Source organism: Rhinichthys klamathensis, unplaced genomic scaffold, assembly GCF_029890125.1.
Source record: "Rhinichthys klamathensis goyatoka isolate OS25496 unplaced genomic scaffold, OSU_Roscu_1.1 h1tg000225l_1, whole genome shotgun sequence".
Classification (NCBI taxonomy): Eukaryota; Metazoa; Chordata; class Actinopteri; order Cypriniformes; family Leuciscidae; genus Rhinichthys; species Rhinichthys klamathensis.
Window position 1 is genome coordinate 1,988,416 of NW_026606749.1, and position 21,438 is coordinate 2,009,853.

The following is a 21,438-nucleotide window of genomic DNA, read 5'->3' on the forward strand; positions in this document are numbered from 1 at the left end:
AATCCTAAAGGTAAGATGTGGAATTAATTAATTGGGTTGTTCCAAATGTTCAGCGTTACAACATAACTCTAGTCAATACATATTAATACTTATATAATACAATAATATAATCAATTCAATAATACTATGAAGTGACACTAATGAAATATAATGTAAAGAATGATTGTCTGTGATGTGACTTTTTGCTGTATTCGAAATGCAGTAACAACTCTACAGAAGTCAGAAAGACTCAAATAGAGACCTTGTTTTAAATTTTATAATTACATGCCATACAAGACAAGTTCACTCTGGTAGTGCTATCACAGTGAAAGACAGATGGCAAATGAATGCAAAAGGCCACAACATCCTGAGACAGGCTCTGTTAAATATTTAAAATGCAAGGTGAACTAAAAACTATGGTAGCTTGTTTCCGCTACGGAATAAAAAAATATTAAAAAGGCAATTGCAACTTTTTATCTCAGTTTTTAACTTGTAAATTACATCTCGCAATTGTGACTTTTTTTCTCAGTATTGCGTGACACTTGCAATAGCGTGCAATAGTTATATTGACTATCATAAACTAATTGCAATGTCAGATGTGAGCTTACATTTTCCCCCTCAGAATTGTATTTGATAACTCCCGATTGCAACTTTTTGAAAAAGACTGATTGAAAAAAAAAAAAAACAGAATTGCTGGGTACAAACTCACAATTAAGAGAAAAAAAGTTTATATCTGAGAATTATGACTTTATTTCTCAAAATTGTGAGTTTATTTCCTGCAATTCTGACTTTATAATACGGAATTGCAAGTATATATCCCCCAATACTGACTTTATAATTGCGAGTATAATAATATAATTGTGAGTATTGCAATTGCGAGTTTATATCTCATAAATAAGTAAGAATTGTGAGATGTGAAGCCACAATTACTTTTTGTATTCCGTGGCGGAAACAAACTTCCATAAAGGTGACACCAAGTGCTTATGGTAAGCTGCAGGCAGCACAAAAAGACAGCCTTTGTGGTGTTGATCAGCGAGCCTACGGCAAGAACCGCCATACAATCAGATAACACAAAAGCCTGTCATTTTCTTCTTAAAACTTCTTCTTAAAGTTTTATTAACGTTACTGTGTTTTTAAGCAGGGGGGCCTGGTACATTTTATTTGCTCTTTTTATTATGCTTAAATGCCACAGTCGGCCACTGCTTTCGTTATGTAGCTTAAGTTTATTACGATTAAAGTTACGTTAAACGTCTTCCTCCTTCCCTGAACTTAAAATTTGTTACATTAAAGTTTGATCACTTAAAGCAGCAGTGCATACGCATCTTTGTCACCATCTCTGTTTGAAACCTGAAATTGCAGTTATTTGCGGAGTTATCCTCTTTACATGGGGTGTGCATCAGCGCCCATGAATCTAATGTTTTGAGGTGTATATGTGGGTTCTGTCAACACACCAGTGTGGATTTTCACTATACATCATAATTACAGTTACTACATCTTGAAAGTATATCCAAAAGAAAAAAGTTTCACCGGAAAATGTCATCCGAACAAGTAACATGTCTGGCACTTTTGTTCTGAACAAATGAAAAAAATAAAGTGTTTTACAATAAATCACCCTACCAATGGTGATTAAAACTAACGATAGCAAAGTTAGCTCAGATCACGTCAAACCGTGCAAATTATTATTATTGTTATACTTTGTTCTCAAATTGTTAATGTTACCAACATCAACATTGCGTGACTACGTGTCTTTAAGTGTGTATTAGCGTTCTCTGTAGATATCACTTTCTGTGCAGTCTAATCTCTGTCATACCATTCGAATTTCATCTAAAGAAATTGTTCTTTTGACTTCAAAAAAGCAATTTTAAGTTCCTTAGAACTCGTTCTCTTTGAAATCTCTGTAATCAGATGCATATTTAAAACTAGAATGTAATCTAATTTCAGTCACTTACATGTGTCTGAAGTCTTTTACTTTTGACTACTGGTGATTCCCCAGTTGTCAACGATGACTGTCATTTTGAACTTTCAGGTTACAAGCCGCCATAAAAACGACAAGTTTAATTCCAATCCAGCAGCTGTACTAAGAGGCTACTAGCCGGGACTACTTCTTTATGTAGGCAAACTTGTATTTTCCCACATAAACCGACCCGACCAATCAAATTAGAAGATATTATTACAAGCTTACCGATGTGAATCTAAGGTAAGGAGATAGTTTTGAACACTGATTGGTTATTTACCTGCTCAATAACTGATTTTGGATCATTTTTAACCAAAAATGTTATACCTGTCTAATAAAACACATAATATATTAAAGTGTCTTTGGTGTTTCCATGGTTTCTATGGAAGTAAAAAGGAAATCAAGGGTAGGGAGGATATGACGTGATTGACAGGCGACGGAATGACACGGCTGTTACACTGTTTAAAAAAGCAGATTTTTCTGGATTTAAACATTTGGGAGAATGTAAGTACACAAGTCAACAAAATATATAAAACTGTTCTAGTGGTTTTTGGATATTTTAATCCAAATATCTTACTGTATTGTGCCTTTAAGAAAATATTTGAGACTTCAAAACATTTTCAAGAACTTTTGGAATTTATCTTAAAAAATTCTAAATTTCTTTATTAAGAAGATTTTCATGAATCCGGACCCAGTTACTCTAGACACAGTTTTTTTCTAGTCATTTATAATTACAGGATAAGGATTTTAAAAAGACAAAAATAGAAAACATTTTATATAATTTTATGATGAACTCACAAAAACCTTTTCCCACAGGATAACAATATTTAGAATCACTATAGAAATTCCAGCTGATCATGAATATTGCACAATCATTTTTAGACAAATTGAACGGGCCAAACTTCCATCCCTCACAGTCGTGTCTACTCTGGCTAAGGTCTATGAAGAGGGCAGCATGAAGCCATATATAGCAGCTTTGGAGCAGAAGCCAAAAACAGGACAAATAATGACTCACCTTGCAGTGCAGTGTTGCTGTTGTGATGGACAGGTTTGGGAGGGGGCACTGGTGGCTGTTTAGGAGCAGTAGGGGCAGTAGGGACTGCAGGGGTGGAGTGGGCAGGAATAGAGGGCGGGGTGATGTGGGCAGGAATGGCAGGCAAGGTGGAGTGGGTGGGAACAGTGGGCGGGATTTCACGGTCTCCTGCTGTTACAGGGGGAATGGGATTAGTGCGGGAGGAGTCGTCTACATTTAAAGACACAGTCCGAGGAGGAGGTTTAGCAATGGGAGGAGCAGCGGATGACGATGCTGATGAAGATGATGATGATGAGGAAGAGGAGGGGGGTGAGGATGGGACTGGAGCAAGCTCTGAGGAGGAGGAAGCAGCCATCAGCCATTTGGGAGGGAGAATGGCCTGTTTATTGGGTGGCTGTGACTCTTTAGTGAAGGTACTTGCAGGTTTGGGCTCAGGAACAAATCGCACACCCAGTGATCCTAATGGTGAGAACAAGACACATGCACAAACATACATAAACACAGCTAACAAAAATACACACAAGTGCACAGCACAGTCACAACAGCAGGCACAAGTACATCAGGCATAGCATGTGAACAGTGGCGTTGAGGTGCAGGAGCACTTTAAAGACCCCATTAACCAACAAATGGGAGATTTTTGGCTTTTATTTCAACTTTTAAACAACATACTTGGGATGAACCCATCAATATTTCCCACCTCAACAGTTTCAATTGTTAAAATCCCAACACTGGAATCTAGCTGTTTCATGGGGTCTTTAACACCATTGCGCTTTGAGCAAAATTTCAGCCACACAGTGAGCAACTGCATATCTTTTCTCTCTCCCCCTCCCCCATTTTGAATAGAATTGCATGAATTGTATGGTCAAACTCTTGAAACTCTTTGGTACAGCTAAGCTGTTTCTCGAGAACCTAATATAAGCTGCTTTGAAGAGCTCAAGTAAATGTATTTGTGGCACAGACACACTACTGTAATTTTATCCTGACAGCAAAAACAAGACACCATACTGACATCTATTACAATCACATTAATTTAAAAAACAGGTTGAAGCGCTAAGAAAAGATCATGTGTGATAAAAAACTATGATGCCTTGTATGATATTCTTGTACAGATATATACAGGGCTTGGATATACTGAACTATGATTTAACTATCATAAAAACTGTCAGTTCTGATCTTAGATGGTGTTCACACTGTTGTGAAAAAACAAAAACAGATTTGGACCACTTTTGCCTATTGTCTGAACGTAGCCTAATCACGCTGCAACAGTTTGAGCCTGTCTACACCAGAGGTGTCCAATCCTGCTGCCGAAAGGGCTGTTTTCCTGCAGAGTTTATGTCCAACACACCTGGCTGGAAGTTTCTAGCGATATGTAAGACCTCGATTAGCTGGTTCAGGTGTGTGTAATTAGGGCTAAGCTAGGGTGCGACACAATGAATAAGTATATCATGTACACAAATTCGGGCACTGGTAATGGAAGTAAGGACCCTGGCTCACTACACATTGATACACTGATGACATGATCCGGAGACATAATGTCCTCACTGTACAACAACTACTGGTATATATGAAAAACAGCAGATCTGATATCTTTCTGACATTATTTTTAATGTTATTTATGATATTTAATGTTATTTATGATTATGATAAATGCTTGTTACATATACATGCAACATTACAGCCGTAAATAAATAATGAATGTTTGCTAGATTATGTTCATTAACTGTCTAGCGATGTGTGTTTAAGCTGAAGTATAATTCATTAATCGTTTGTATTTTAAAAGACATCTATCGCGTGTAATTATGTGTAGTGAGTTGGCTCACATGAGTTGTGTTTCGTGCTTCAGAACTTTCATTAAGGGGACATAGTGAGCATCAATGCTCCCTGGTTTTCATAGTGCATTGTGGGACTTTTTAGGGAGCAAACATTTCAGTGCACTGGTGGGATTTCGAGATTGAGACATTTAAAATGGCCGACTCCTTCATCAGTGCCCTGACTACTGAACCAGGGAGCTGATTAAGACGCACCACTAAACTCTAGATAGGTAGTGGCCCTCCAGGTCCAGAATTAGACACCCTAGGTCTACACTGTATGCTTCAAAGCTTAAGTTCCAAATTCATTTGTCTTTTTGTCGGAAGTAGCGCAAGTGCACCACATCCAGTGTGACAGTATTTATTTTTAGCCCTAGATGTATGTGAATATTAAAATGAGTCCTCTAGTAAACCTCACAGTTTTTGGTGATGCCTTTATTCAATGTTATGAGACCACAAATCTATTGTCATGAATGAAGCGAGCTGGGTGGGAATTTTACCTGTTCGAGCCCTTGATTCTTCCTCTGCAGGTGTGTATCGTGGCAGTGTGCTGCTCTGGATGGCCTCCGATACTGGCCGCAACTTCGGTCCAATGTCAGACGAGCTCTTCTGAAGAATGTGCCGCATGTCCTGTTCTGACTGAGGCCTGACTAGTTTCCCATCAGACACCTGTTTCATAGGTTCTGGTCTCCTGACATCTCTCCTTTCTCGGTCATCTTTTCGATCTTTTTCCTCACGTCTATCCCGTTCCTCTCTTCTTTCCCTGTCTTCCCTCCTTTCAATCAGCTCCTTTCGCTCTCGATCGTCTGCCCTCTCGGGCTCATCTCGCCTTTCATGATCTTCTTTCCTGTCTCGTGGCTGTTTCTTGTCCCTGCTTTCCCTCCAGTCTTTTTCTTCCCGTTTTTCTCTGTCATTCCTCCTCTCTTTCTCACGTTCATCTCGCTCACCTCTTCCGTGCGAGTCCTCTTTATCCGGCTTCCTATCTCGTCTGTCTCGATCATCTCTACGTTCAGGCTTTACGTCCTTGTCATCTTTTCTATCCCTTCGTTCTCTGTCCCTCCCCGCTTTCTCGTCTCGGTCGTCCCGCCGATATCGTCCCTCCTCTTGTCCTTGTCTCTCTCTTGGTAACGATCCTGCACTTTTTTCTAAGTCCGACTCTAGTCGGCTGCGTCGTTCCGTTTCAGGTGGTAACCGTGTTCGAGCGTCCACATCCAGCGGCTGACGGTTGCGACTGACATCGGAAGGTGCTCTGTTGCGCCGCTCCGGTTCAGGTGCGAGGCTATTCCTCTGTTCTTCTCCGTGTGGTCGTGAAGATGGTGCCTTAACTTCCAATCCTGTGTTTGACCTGCGTTCTCCAGGTAGTGGAGCAGTGTGGCCATTCTTTACTGGTGGAGCTTTATGATTCACGTCATTACTCTCTGAAACAGATATGGGTAATGGATTGAGACAGAAACCAACAGAACAAAGAAAAACCAAAAACAAGATTTTGCATATGTCAAAATAGGAAAGAAAAGAATAATCGCAATTTCCATTTTTCAAAGTAACCTATTTTCCTGTAGAATCATATAGAATTTTTTACATTATTTTAAATGACAATTCAGCACATAATACATAAAAATATGACCGGGACATGTTTATGAAAGAAAGAATCTGATAAAACCTTTGGTTCCCCTTTAGTGAACCATTGACACTGCTAGTTTGCCATACCATTCTCTGGGATGTCCTTAAGTAACCCTCGCTCTATCAGCTCCTCCCTAGGTTTCCTCATCGAAATCTTCCTCTCCAGCACTAATCATTCAGAAAGAGAGCAGATATGCACATTATTCTCTCCAGCGGAAGGTTTTGCAAGATAGTGAGTTTTAGGGAATACTTTAATTTGCAATGCTTTGGAAAGTTGCATTGGTAGTGTGTATGCTACTACTAGTGTAGGAGAAAAAAAAAAGATCAGAATATGAGTGCTGGAGTCACTGTTTTGTATAAAATGCATATAGGATACTGTTACCTCAAAAGTTAAACAACTGCCTTTTTTTTTTTCATTCCCCATTTCCAAAATCTTTTAATTTAAACCACAAAATAATAGAAAAATGGCAAAGGTCTTAAAAAAATTGAAATTTGTCAAATTAGTAAAAATAAAAATAAAAATAAAAAAGTAACAACAAATCAAAACATATCACTGTAACTTCCAAAAAAAAAAGGTTCATATCAGATTTCAGTTTCAACAGTATTAGCATTATATGGCAGTAATTATGCAGTTTTACTGTCACAAATCAGACAAGACAAGTACCTTCTGATGTTTCCTTGAACTTGTCACTGCTTCTCTTCTTTCTCCACTTCCAAGGTTTGAAGATCTTGCCCAGGTTGGAGAACTTGCCCTTGCCCTTTGCCGAAGGGGTTCCTGCTCCTGGATGTGCTCCATCACTCTCTGGCATACTATGATCGACTTCATCATCTGGGGAGGATGAGGAAAGAGAGAGAAGTTGTTTACAGGCCTATAACTGGGTGTCCATTTTTAATTTTTTAGCAGATTTCGTACTTTCATCATGCAATTAAGTAAAAAAAAAAAAAAAAAATTACAATGGCTAATTCTAATGTTGTGCATAAGTATGTAGTTAAATACTGATAAACAAACACATGTAACATTTTATATTAATACAACTTACAACAGAATGCATTTTATATTTTAAATTTGATTAGTACTAATGGTTACTAATTACTAATGGTTCCCCAAGGAACGTTTTCCTGGTTGCATCGCACCGCCAGTAGGAACTCCGAAGTGACGTGCGGCGGACCTTTATTTTGAGGGCGCTGAGAACGCCAGAGAGCACACAGTGCTCGCATTCTCCGTGTTCATTAGTTTACGATCTGTCTAACAGTCCTGTCTAATACGTTATTAGATAGAACTGCAATACATAGAAAGTAAACAGTATATGAAAAGGCATTAGCGTATGTCGTGTGGTTGATGTCCAGTGTTGCTGGCTGAGCAGAAATACATAATCATGTTTGGCTTGGCCCCCTCAAAGTTGCGTTGAATTTTCTCCTTAGCGTAAAAGGTTAAGAGGTCCGTCTATCACTGTTTTCCATGTTCACATAGTTAGTTTCTGGAGTAAATACATAGGCTATAATCTGTGAGTTTACACTCCTTTTTTTTAAAATGGGGGGTGTTGGTGTTTCGCGTGCGTTCGGCCAATCAGCGTACACTTAAGTCACTGGTAGTTCCTAAAGTGCTGGTTTAGGCCCTACTCTGAAGTAAGAGCTAAATTAGTTCCTCCAAAGGGAGTTCCTAGAACTAAAATCGTTCCTTGTTCCTGCGGTGCGAACATGCCAAAATCCAGGTACTTCTGCCAACAGTTTTAGGAACTATGAAAAGGTTCCTCCGGTGCGAAAGCCCCTTATGGCAGCCCACAGAACCGCTTGCGGGAAAGTTGGTTTGATTTTGTAACACTGCAATGCTTTGCCAAATTGACACCAAACTTTTTATGTGTCATTGTCTGTTCACAATGACCACACAACATCAATTCGGTTACAGCGCCACCTATTGGTCAAAAGCGATAAGCAATTAATCAAATTAATCATAATCACAAATAATCATATTACATGTGATTGTACAGCCATTTTGACTAAAATAAACAAAAAAAATAATTAATTACTCATTGTTGCAGTTGCTCTGAAGCTCACAGCCATGCCTGCATAAATCATTGTGCTTTCTTTTGTGCTTGGTCCTAATACATGCTGCTTGCAGCTATATTTATTATTATGTTTAGAATAGATAGAATTATTTTCAACAAAATGAGTAATGAACTCGGTGATATATTAAACCCAAAAGTGTAAGAAGACTCTACATTGAATCCAACAACGAAATCACACAACAGAAAGTCATCATGGCACTTCTAAATGGTAACATATTACCCGCTGCACTATGTGTTCACAGCAAGAGGAAAAGGAAACAGACTCCATTTCTCACGATATAATTCAGTATATACTTTACATATTTAGGGAATTACAGTTATTGTGTTTAGTCTGAGATAACACAGTGTGAATATAGTATGTTGCTAAAATAGATTGGCATAACAATTACAATCATTTCAACAACCTAATGAGTCACATTTACAAGTAACAACAGTGGGTAGAGATTCAGAAAAGTTATATGGATACTGAAACTCTGACTCAAACAAGCCATGAGCTCACTGTGATTTACAAGATGTCAATCAGTTTTGCATGCAGTGACACCCAGGTGAGGTTTACAAAACTTTTCAATTAAATCCAGTACCTGTACCCATTAGGACAGACACATTATGCAGTGTAGAAAGATGTGCTTCAGTTTAATTTTAACATAATAAAATATCTAGATCTAATCATAGCACATCAAGCCAAGTGGCCAGTGTCATGGTTTTTCAAAACATCCCACAGGAATCTAAAAAGTGCCACCCTTTGAATGTGCATTTCAGAAGTATAAATATAATTGGCATAAAGATTAACTATAACCACAGATCTATTCCCCCCTGCTTGTTTAATTAATACTGAGTTAGCATGTTCAGCAGTTATGGTAAAACAGATCGCTAAAGAAGTGTTCCAGGTTGTTAAAGTCTATCGACAGCATTGTAGGGCATTTATATTTGTATAACTCCTAAATCAGTACAATGTGTTAATGTGTAAAAATTTTCATTAAGTTCAATCCACTTAAATTTGTCAAATTAAAGTTAACAATAGATTTGTTTTGTATTACATCAATAATTTGTATCAATATGACTGGACACCAAATTTCTAGTACACAGTATGTTTTGCATGAGACTGAATGCAGAGAGGTAAAATCTAAAATTAAGTGTCATTAAGCCGGTTTTTGGAAAAAGAAACAGGGAAAAATGTTGTCAAAAAAAAAAAAAAAACATTTGATATGTATCGATACTCAAATATCTGAAACAGTTCCAATACTCCTTTTCTGCAGTATCGATACACTGATACCAGCTGTGGGTTCTCGCTCCCTCTTCTCTCCGATGGCAACACACACCCTTCTCCTCTCACTCACTCATCTCATTTGCTCCGGTTGAATAGTTTTGGTGTGGGCCTGAATTTCACTGCAGGGCTGCAGGTATTGTGCATATTATTTTACTCATTTCCGCAGGTTTCGACACTCACACCAAAAGTGCGAGCACCACTAATCTATACGCTCACATAAAGCCGCCTCTCAAACAGCTCGGGAGTACCAAATTTACTTATTTTGTTTTGTTTATTGTGTTTAAACAGTCAAATACATTCAAAATTGTCAAAATGTCCATCTTGCCGAGTATTCAGGTAAATATAGTCTGTTTTGTAACTTAAATAGTTGAGAGAAATCACATGTGGTGTAACAGTATATTGGATCTGTGCATTCGCTCTTAAAGTGACAGCACCACAACTGAAACAGTAGCCACCTTTTACAGTTCCTCCTGAACCAAAACAACAAGCTCATGCTGCGTCCACGCCATAACTACCGTAATTCAGAAGAGATGGAAATACTTGTCATGACAGAAATCATGTTATACTTGGGGCGGTTCGTGAATTTATGCATTTCAATGGCAAGTTTGGCAACACTATCAACATCGAAATGAACCTGCAACAGTCAGGTGGTACAGGTCAGTGCTCTTTAAGTTGTTTATGTTCATTATTATTGTAATGTTATGTGCTTTTAGGCATGAGATAGTTTAACACCTTCTCTCATGACGGATTTGTTTGCTCCCTGCTGTGTGTGTGTATCAGAGTATGTGAGCGGAGTGGAGCGGCAACAATGTTCGCTCCGCGCTCCAAGCATTTAATAATCACTCCGCTCCAGCTCCGCTCCGGGTTCACCATTTACCGCTCCCGCTCCACTCCTCGCTCACTGATATCAGAAACACCGCTCCGTCTTCGCTCCCCGAGGAAATTGCGAATAACTATTTAAGTATGCTTTGAAATCTCACAAAATTTCTCCTCATCGTAATATATAGGCATATTATTATTTGTTTTTTTTTTAAACATCATTAGGAGAATAGTTTCAATGTGGTTTATTGGATAGTGTGCGAACTTTTCATATGACTTATTACATTATCAGCATTATAAGTTAAATATCATTGCTGCTTTTTGCAGAGCATATTTTGTTTGGAAAGATGAAAATAACGTTTTCATCAGTTATCTACGTACGGGTCACTACATTTCTTACAGTTTTCTGCTCGTTCGAAATCAAACCGACAGCACTGTAAGATTACATTTTTTGAATGCAATGCATTGAGACGCAATCGTGAGAAAGCGATTGCGTGTGTGAATAAGTGTTACCTGTTTAAAATGTGCTTTCACCCGGTCCAGCTCGATCTCATGAAAGTGCGTCACACATTTTATTTCTCGTACCATTTATACGCCAAAAACTTGTTTTTGCTTGCATAGCCTAAGCCTAGGATACGCAGTTTTCGCGTGCATATGATACGCACTTTATGGCGTGCACGCACTTCACACACACCTAATCATAACCAAGGCAAGGGGTTTAGTGCATTTCATTTGCACGCAAAAAAATTTTTTTATGTATAAATGGCACAAAAAATAAAATGTGTGCTATAGATACGCACTTTCATGAGATAGTGTTGCCCGATCATATTCAGTAGGCTTGAGAAATAACCTCCCGCAGCCACTCATGTCCATCGGCGTCATCATTCACATCCTGTAGCGGAGATAGCGTGGGTGCTTGGGTGCGGCCGCCCCAGGGCCCCGTGCCAATTAGGGGCCCCTCAAACGCCGCCGATCTTGCGTCACGACAGGAACGGGGCCCAGGCAAAGTACACCCAGCAAACACATTTACGTTGCGGCAATGCCTGTGGCACGTTGCATTACTGCTATGGCAACGTCGCTGTCTACGTGCTCGCAACATTGTAACAACGTAGAATTGAAAGACTCAACAGGGCTGTAGCAACGCTGTTGCACGACATTCAGCAACTGAGAGACGACTTTCTGACAATTAGCCTACATTTTTTAGTATGCTAGATATAGATATCCCCATTTAGCAAGTTATGTTTTTGAGGTTAATTTTTAATTAGTCATAAGATAATTATATACTTTTAAAATATTGTTGGCTATTTTATTTAACATATAAGATTACTTGGCTCAACAAGTGACACATTCTTACATATGCATTCATCAAATATTTTACGGTTTTTTTTAACGGTTTTAATTTTAAAATGACTTGGTAGCAGAGGGCCCCATGATGAAGCTCCGCCCCCACTGTACTGAGAGTCTAGCTCCGCCCCTGTTCACATCCTTCACATTTTTTTCTGATTTGAGTGATCCATCTCTGTACCATGCTAGAGTAATGTGTTTACCGTGTGAATCCTTACTAAAAATGCAGTTCTATAATGAGCCGTTGGCATGAATTGTACTCGTGATGGAGCGGTAGTGGAGCGCTCTCGGAGCGAGTGAAAACCACGACGCTCCGACTTTAAAAAAATCCGCTCCGCACTCCATTCAAAATCACACCGCTCCGCTCCCGCTCCACTCCTCTCACATACTCTGGTGTGTATGTGTTTTGGGGGAGCCTTGGCTTTGGAGAGTACTCTGAAGGGAACTAGCTTATTGCTAGCCTCTCCAAAAATTGCCTAACCTACCTGTATTTTACCCTAAGCTGTATTTTATTTTTTTTACAATGAAGACTATCCAGTTATTTTACATTTATACTTCCATTTCTGTAGTAGGCCTATTCCTTACCTGAACAATACTAATAGACCCACCTGAAATACGTAAAGCCATGTTTATTTCATGCGTGTCTTTATTCAATTGTATTTATCTGAGCCATTGTTTGCAATTGTTTATTTGTTCTTATTTTATAACTGACTGTTTACTTGTGTTTTCTTTTTTTTTAGTTTAACGATTCAAGAAAATATCCCCGTTGTGTTTGTAAGCTATTGCAACAAAATTATAACTAAAATATAGGAGATAAATTATCTCTATGGTGGTATATGGCAGTTTTCCCTGTGGTATCAAAAATGGTATCGATATCAATATATATTACAAGGTATCGTATCAAAGTTAGAAATCCAGCATCGTGACAACACTAAATACAAACATAATTAAATCCTCTTGATGTTTCCTTCCTTACACTTGCTCCATAGATTGCACAATACATGTTTGAATAAAAATGTTGTAACAGGAAAGAGAAGGCTGTGCAAATGATGTCTATAATGTATTGAGAGAGAGAGAGAGAGAGAGAGAGAGAGAGAGAGAGAGAGAGAGAGAGAGAGAGAGAGAGAGAGAGAGAGAGAGAGAGAGAGAGAGAGAGAGAGAGAGAGAGAGAGAGAGAGAGAGAGAGAGAGAGAGAGAGAGAGAGAGAGAGAGAGAGACCGTTAAACTGGTCTGGAGACACAAGACAAGGCAAGGCAAGTTGTGTATGACACATGGGGAGGTTTGGAATGTTTATGGGTTTTGGCAGCTCCATTGGCATAGATGCCCTTAACTGATAAAGCATGTGTTTAACAGCACACAGACCTAGTTTACTTCACTCAAATGGGATTTTCCAACGAAAACACTTTAAACAAGGGTACACAAATCTTCAAATCAAAAACTACAAGCTCCTCTGATGAAGGTCTAGCTTTGACAACGACAAGACATGGCAGTGTTACAACCTCCCACTGAGCAATAAAGACACATAATTATTACCACGCAGATTTGGCAGATTTGGCTGATAGGCAAATAAAAATAAAAAATGCAGAGATCCAATCATCTCTCCAGACCACAAGCTCTTAATGTCACATACTCATCATCATGAGAGAAACACACTGTCTGTGATGTCTCTCTAATGCTCACCAAAGCTGCTTTTATCTGATACAAAAACAGTAACATTGTGAAATATTATTATGAATAAAATGTAAAAAAAAAAGAAGAAAAAAAGTGGTAGGCCTACTTGCCAGAGAAAAAGTTACCACCGCTAGACTGTTGTGGGTTGTTGCCAGGGCATTACTGTGTGGTTGCTAAGGTGTAATGTATATTGTTTCGTGAAAATGTATATTTCATCCACGTCCACGCCCTACAACTATTTTATTATTATTTTTTTGATGTACCACTCATTTTTTAATTAATTAATTCTACAACTTTTCCCATGAAATCAATGCAGATATATGGAATAGACTACTTACTGCTTACTGGAAAAACACACTGTCCTCATGTTGATTGGAAAAAGAAGTGCACGGTGACAAGAGAAAACAATGTGACTTGTTGTCATGGCACCATGACCTTGACAAAATGGAATAATAAAGTAATCAAAGTGAACGTTGCATAATAAGAGTACAGGCCACAATATACCCAACAACCCCAAGCACTGATCTTCACCTGACAAACACACACACACACACACACACACACACACACACACACACACACACACACACACACACACACACACCTCAATCAACGCTTCTATGAAGCACTGCCTCACACTCAATGAGCTCTTTGTTTAAAGAAGGCTGCACATTCCTCTCATATCAGTGACAAACGTGAGAATCAGATCAGAGTCGACTGTCCTGAAAACACTGAGCGTAATATACAGCTATGTTAATGGTAGAGGTAGGACTTCACACAAGGACATCAAGGACACTGCTTAGTGTATAAATAAACACAGAGGTCAAGTGAACAAGCTTGTAAAATGATCAAACTAAGAGGAAACTAGTGGAGAGTATTGTGCAAACAGAAGATTCACGACAACACCTTAAAACAACATGACAAGTCATCAGAAGGTGAAAAACTACTGAAAAACTAGTGGTTATTTGAAACCTAATAAAATACTTTTTAAAAATGTGTTTGAAAGAAGCCTCGTGCCCACCAAGGCTGCATTTATTTTAATGAAAAATACAAGAACAGCAGTAATTTTGAGAAATATTATTGCAATTTAAAGATCTTGTGATGGCAAAGCTGAATTTTCAGCATCATCAGTTTTCAGAGCCACATGATCCTTCAGAAATCATTCTAATATGCTGATTTGCACTGTATTACATACACTGAAAACATCTGCGCTGCTAAATATTTTTTGTGGAAACCATGACTAGGATTCAGGATTCTTTGATGAATAGGAACATAAATTTATTTTAAATGGAAAACTTTTGTAACATTAGAAATGTTGTTAGTCACTTTCGAAAATGTTTAAGCATTATTGATGAATACAATTAAAATCTATTTTAAAATGAAATAAAAAAAATCAAACTAAAATATAACATACAATACAGACAGATAAAATAAAATAGAATTTCAACAAAAATAAATTTGTTATACGGTATTTTGACAAAGTATTTTATGGATATATTTGAAATGAAATACAAGCATGCTGCATACTATTAAAACGTATGTGAAACATTTCAAACAGAACAATATTACGGTCTCTTGACTTCAGTTTAACTATGTGAGTGTCTAATTATCAACTGCATCAATTTGCATCCAATCAAATCAATGTGTGTAATATGTCAGTTTTTGTCAATCCCATCAAAAATAAGAAAAAAAAAACTAATTTCCAGTTAATTCAATACACCTATACATGCATGCAGAAAATGTGCATGCCATGCACCATATAAACACTATAAACAGCATAAACGTCATAACAAAATTGTGCAAATCATTCATAAAACCATTCTCCTGTAAACTAAAGCATTCAATACATTTATGTAAGAATAGATTTATGAATGAGGCCTAGAGCCTCTACTTGTTCGTCTCGTCTTAAAGCACGCAGTAAAGGAAGGGCAAGGCTGCATGTTGGGTTCAAATTCATAATGCTGAAATTTCAATGGTTGGAAAACAGTGTAACAACAAACCACTTCAGCCTGAATCAATAGACAGCACAAACTGGTTTTCTCATTTAACACTGCTGCACACAACTCCTCGACCAAACACATGGTCATACATGATTAAAAAGATGCAATATAGAGACTGCTATAGAGAGCAACAGTCAGTAACAGCGTAGCACGTTCTTATATCATCTCGTAAGGTCTAATACGAGAGGAAGCGTGCCTGACAGAAACATGAGAATGTCCGATTGCACAACCGCCAAATTCCATCAGCGTATATTGACCTGCCCCTGCCTGTCTCTTACTCCTTCCTTCATGTGAAACAAACGTACACCTGCAATAATTCAGACTAGTACAGTTGGCATCAGTACAGAGTATGCTTAAGCAATATCATCTGATCGCCTCCAGCGTAAAGAGCAAAACAGGTCTGGCACTGCTTACAAACCAAACATAAGAAACCATACAAAAGTTTCTGAATCAACATTCTGTCCAAAATCCAGCTGTAACTCACCTGTTATGTAGGTAAGATTTGGGTTTAAAGTCTGAGTACTTGCTCCTTGTCCCATAATCTTGCCCTGTACCCCCAAGTCCCGTGTGCCCCGTCCTCTGCCAGTCCCGGGGCCCGCGGCAGGGAGGGCAAAACACAGTTCCACTATTCTCGGCGAGCAGGTACTCTCGCTCTGTAATCCTAGAAGTCCGTGCTCACGCTCGCCGTTTCGTCCCTCCTTCTTACTTCACAACTTCTGTTTTGGTGGTTCGCTTGCTCTTAGTCAACAACTCATGAAGGTCCCTCCCTCTCAGTAGCCCTGACTTCATAAATAACATACGCTGCTTGTCTGAAGTATGTCAGCTGGCCAGGATGCCAGTCATTCCCGGTGGCAGATTTTTCGGAGCCGAAGTTCACAGAGGGAAACTCTGGAGGGACCAGAGCAGGTCGGAGCCAGTCTCTACCTCTGCTGCTACACACCTTCATTTCCCAAAATGCATTAGACGGTGCAGTGTAACCCGAGAGTGGCTGCAACCTGAGATGAGGCGAGGTGGAGCCCTTGACTGGCAGGAAGTGACATCATAGGCTCAAATTACAGTGAGTGAGACAGATAGTGAGTTGGCATCACAGGCTGATTATTTTTGTGTGCGTGGGCATGAAATGAAGACCGTTCACAGTATACTTACATTGATGCTGAGCACCTAGGCGTAACCAAAGTGGGAGGTAAAATTCCAGACCATTATGCTGATGAGAACTTAAATTAAGACATACAGTGTTGCAATGTGGTTGGTATAGTCTTACTCTCCTCCACTGCTCAGTAACATCTAATGAGAATATGCAAACTTATACTTTACATAGGGTGAATATAAATGTTTTGTATTTTTTCGCTCTTATCAAGAATATACCAGAATTGTATTTAGTGAAGTCTGTATTTTGTATAAATTAATCAAATAAAGCTTAATAAATATAAAATGAGATGAGACTGTGTCTTGGAGGCAGTACCTTCACATTATCTTCATGGATAATAACTAACTTCTTTTCTGAACAATTTTTGGAATGATTTTCAATAAACTGTAGTTAGTAATTTCAGTGAATGTAAGTAAAAGTTAGCTCTCCTCAGGTTAACACATTATACAGAGAGAGAAAAGTAACCATACAGGTGAGATTCATCATATTAACCATATCTATAAGTATATCTACTGTTTACGGAAGCCATAAGGCCATGCATTATCATTTTATTCTTTCTTGTTTTCTCATGATTTCAACATACCAAAATAGTTGTTTTCTCATGATCACCTTTCCAAAAGGTTACCAGCTAGAATGAAATAATAGAATGGTTACTAATGTTCTTTTCTGAGAGTTCATTACACTAATACTTACGAATACTGATATTTGTCATCTAATGCAATGACATTCAAACATAAGTGTGGATCAAGTGTCCAGTAATTTCTAAAGGTCAGTGAAAAGAATAAAAACTACCTTTACAAGTGATAAAAATCATTAAAAAACCTGATAAACTAGTTATTTTAACTAGTATTAATATTTGAAAATTTTACTGTTTTTAATCAAATAAATGAAGCCTTGGTGAGCATAGGAGACTTCATTCAAAAACATTAAAACATTAGTACCAACCAATTTATTGTAATGTATGTGGACATTGAGATAAAAAAAAAAAAAAAACGTAAATCAAAGAGAACTCCATGTCAACCAGTTACATTAGGATTTAACCTCATGTAAATCCCTCTGGAAAAGGGAGTTCTCCACACAGGACATAATGTGGCTAGTGTTATCGTTACGTGTGGGAGTCTGGGATCAGAGAGAAGAGCTCTGGGACTAGGAGGAGAGAAAAGCAAGGCTGGCTGTGTTTAGTGCCAGTCAGAGGCAGGTTTTCCAGTCAGAGAGAGAGAGAGAGAGAGAGAGAGAAGAGAGAGAGAGAGAGAGACACACACACACACACGCACACACACACACACACACACACACACTGTTTGGATAAAATCACTTAAGCTGTCAGGAGACAAAATCCAGGCAAGTGTTGAATGAACTAGATAAAACTGGATCATTAAATAGGATACAACTTAATGTTGGACATTAAATGCTCTTAGTTTAAATATAAACCATTTTTTAAATCTATTAAAAAGATCTCCCAAATATCCCACTAATAATGACAGAAATAAGACTTTACTGGTCTGCATTTTAGATAAACATAGTAGACAGCTTTATTCTGCCAGTGGAGCATGTTGACAGCACTGCCTTTTAAAACAGTTGAGACAGCGTACAACTGCAAACCTTTCCCACAATCAGTTTACTGAAAAAGACATTATTTGATTTATTTTTATTATTTAAATTCATAAGAATAATTTATTAAGATAAAAGATAATTCTGCATTTGAAATTCCTCTTTAGAAATAGGCTAACTACCATCACTCTGGTTCCCTCAACAAAAAGCCATTAGTATTCCATATCCATATAGCTTTTGGATAATTGCAGATAAATAAGCTCTGTGACAAACAAAAGTCAATGATTGTTTTGTTCCTCAAGATAATATTCACAAATGGACACAACTTTTATGAATTTTGAAGCCTAAATACAATCGCCAGAAGTAAAAAGCTAAAGTTAAGCAACACCACAGTCATATTACTTCACCACAACTAAGAGAACTTCAGAAAACTCTTTCTGCATTATGTTGCATTATTTTGTAGAAAATTCTCACTGTATACAATTGACATGCATCTCTTCTAAAGATGTTTTAATTGATTTCCAGTTTTCCTAAAAGGTTTTTTAGTTTTTTTGATAAATGTGCCTCCAGAAACTCCAAGGGCCCTATCATAAATGCGGCGCAATGCAGCGCCAGGCGCGACGCAAGTGTTTTATGATAGTTTCAGCCCGACGCAGTTATCATTTTCACGTCCTGCGCCACGTTGTTTAAACAGCAAATACATTTGCGCCCATGTGCGTGCTGGTCTGAAATGAGGTGTGTTCAGGCACATTGTTGGTGCGTAGCTATAGTTGGTAGTTGGTATAGTTGCGTAGTTGGTGCGAGGCAACTGAAATAGAAATAAACCTGGTCTAAATGGCGTAATATTTTTTTTGTTATTTAAAGGGCGCGTTAGTAATGCGCGCCAATAGGCGGGTCCACAACACGCACACCGGTCTGGATCCGTTTCCTCGCTAGAGAAGCGTTCAGTTTTCCTGCTTGCAAATTCCGCCATGTAATTAGTGAATCCGCTATGGCGTGAGTGCAACTGGCTTTTAAAGGGAATGGGAGATGAGACTCTGATTGGTTTATTCCGCATTACGCCCAAAATACACCCATTACTCATTAAGAGAATAGAGACAACCCTTTTAGACCATGCGCCGGGCGCGCCGACCATTTTTCCCGCCGTTAAACTAGCAAAAGTGGATTCGGACACGACCTAAGTGAACTTGCGCCGTGCGGTTTAAACCATGCGCTTAGATTGATTTTAAAGCTTTAGGGCCCTATTTTAACAATCTCATTGTGTAATAATAATAATAAATATATATAAATAATTTAGCATGCTTGTCTCTTCTACAAAAGCCTTTTGTCTTAGCGTGACCTGATCTACACAGCTGTCAATTTCTAGTCTCACATTCTTTTTGGCAGGATGAAGTTTAATGTCCTGACAACCTCTGTAGCCAATTGTTAGCAACAGCCTTTTTCAAGACACAAGCTTAACCCTCTGGGGACCAGAAACGCGCCGGCGCGTTTTGCTCGTTTTTTTTCACATAGCAGAAAAATAGACTTAAAGTACTACCATCATTTCTGTTCATATAGAGTTAAGAAATATGAGAAAATAATCTGTTAAATGTCTACTTTTTTATGTGCCCACATACAATCGAAATAAAATATTGTGCTTTTGTAAAATAAAGAAAATAAACAGGGTGTGCGTTCTGCCTCTCGGTCACCGTGAACTTTTTTTCTGGAGCACGTCTCTAATCTTCAACACAACTCAGCTAATACTATTCACCCAGCCATAAGCAATATGTCTTTTAAATCATTTGAGTTTGTACTTTTAAATGATCCGATTCAAAACTAAAATTATTATTCTCCGTTTGTGTCATCTATATAAAAAGAGAGACGTGTCAGCCCTTCTCATTATCGTTCTCTCAGCTGATTATCTCTGGTAATGTGACACGCCCACGGAGAGCACGCGCTATTCAAACGCAAATATGTGAAGCAACACATTGAGACGCGTTAACGCCCATAAACTCTGAAAACACACATTATTTTTTAGTCAGATTAATCTACTGTCGGCTATATGAGGAACAATCCTGGGACATTTACCACTGGGTTTATTTTCACTTCGAGGATGAACAGATTCAGCTGAGAAGTAAGTGTTTTTTGCAAGTGCTTTGTTCTAATCGCGATATAGAATAACGTAGTGTCTGTAAACGGAAAAATAGCATACTGTTAAATGTGAATCATGTTTGTGTGTGTGTGTGTGTGAATGAATGAATGAATGAACGCACAGATACGCACTGTTACAGACTAAATAACAGACAACATTTCGTTGACTCGTTTTGGATAAAGTTTTTACTCTAAAATAGACATCAAATAAGCTTTTTTTTAGGAGTTTCTGCTCATATGTTAAATATATAGTATGTTTTGTCAATAAACTAATCAACTAAGATGTTATAGTGTTTGTTCAAGCTATATCAAAATAATGAATCCTCAACTTTGAAATATGTATGATCAAACTAAAACATTTATGGAGAAAGACAATTTTCTTTTCAAGATGTTTCCAACTCTAACTTTAAACTTTGAACTGAAAAAAAACCATGTCTATATGGTGAAGGGTGTGTGATAGAAGTGTCCAGACGTATGCACCCTGTATTTTCCTTATATAAATCCAAACAATCTAAAAGCCATTCTTTTTTAAATCTCCTCATTCTTTGTGCAAGGCTCCTGAAATGATATGGCCTGATAGCACCTAATAGGGCCATTATGGGGAGGGTCTTTGTCTTTCTCAGGTGTGGAATGCCACACATATTAATGAGAGATCACGCCTCCTGCATAAAGCTTTCTCAAACAAAACACGTCATTAAAAATGTAAAAGACTTTATTGACTTATCTGAATGAGTAGTCAGGATGATTCTCACATAGTTTTGGAGCAAATATTCTAGGCTATGTGATACAATTTTCAAAAGTCTTGTGAAGAAATAATCAATATGTGTTTTGTGGTCTTATTTCAGCAACTTTCATTTTTATTTTTTTCAATAACCATGCATAAACAATATTCTATTAAAAATACAAACATGTACATACATGTTGCTCAGATCTCATGGTAGCCAAGTTTGTGCTATATAGAGTGAATTTACACCTTTGCCATTAACATGTTTATAAATAACTGAAAAAAGCACAAATGTCAGTGCATGTCAAAACATCCCAAGGGCCCC

At 38.1% G+C, this 21,438-nt stretch overlaps 1 protein-coding gene across 5 annotated transcripts in view; it reads right to left on the reverse strand.

Annotated features, from left to right (window-relative positions):
- phactr4a (phosphatase and actin regulator 4a) overlaps nucleotides 1-21,438 on the reverse strand; it is a 90,078-nt gene that overhangs the window by 17,526 nt on the left and 51,114 nt on the right. For 2 of the 5 annotated variants that reach the window (XM_056264857.1, XM_056264855.1), the window contains 4 exons: nucleotides 7,059-7,223; nucleotides 6,482-6,562; nucleotides 5,275-6,192; nucleotides 2,949-3,425 (listed from right to left, as the gene is read on the reverse strand). In XM_056264857.1, the coding sequence (XP_056120832.1) occupies nucleotides 2,949-3,425; nucleotides 5,275-6,192; nucleotides 6,482-6,562; nucleotides 7,059-7,223 (1,641 nt within the window). Of the gene's footprint in view, nucleotides 1-2,948; nucleotides 3,426-5,274; nucleotides 6,193-6,481; nucleotides 6,563-7,058; nucleotides 7,224-16,045; nucleotides 16,460-21,438 lie in introns of those variants that run through there. The other 3 variants (XM_056264854.1, XM_056264858.1, XM_056264859.1) reach the window with 3 other exon arrangements.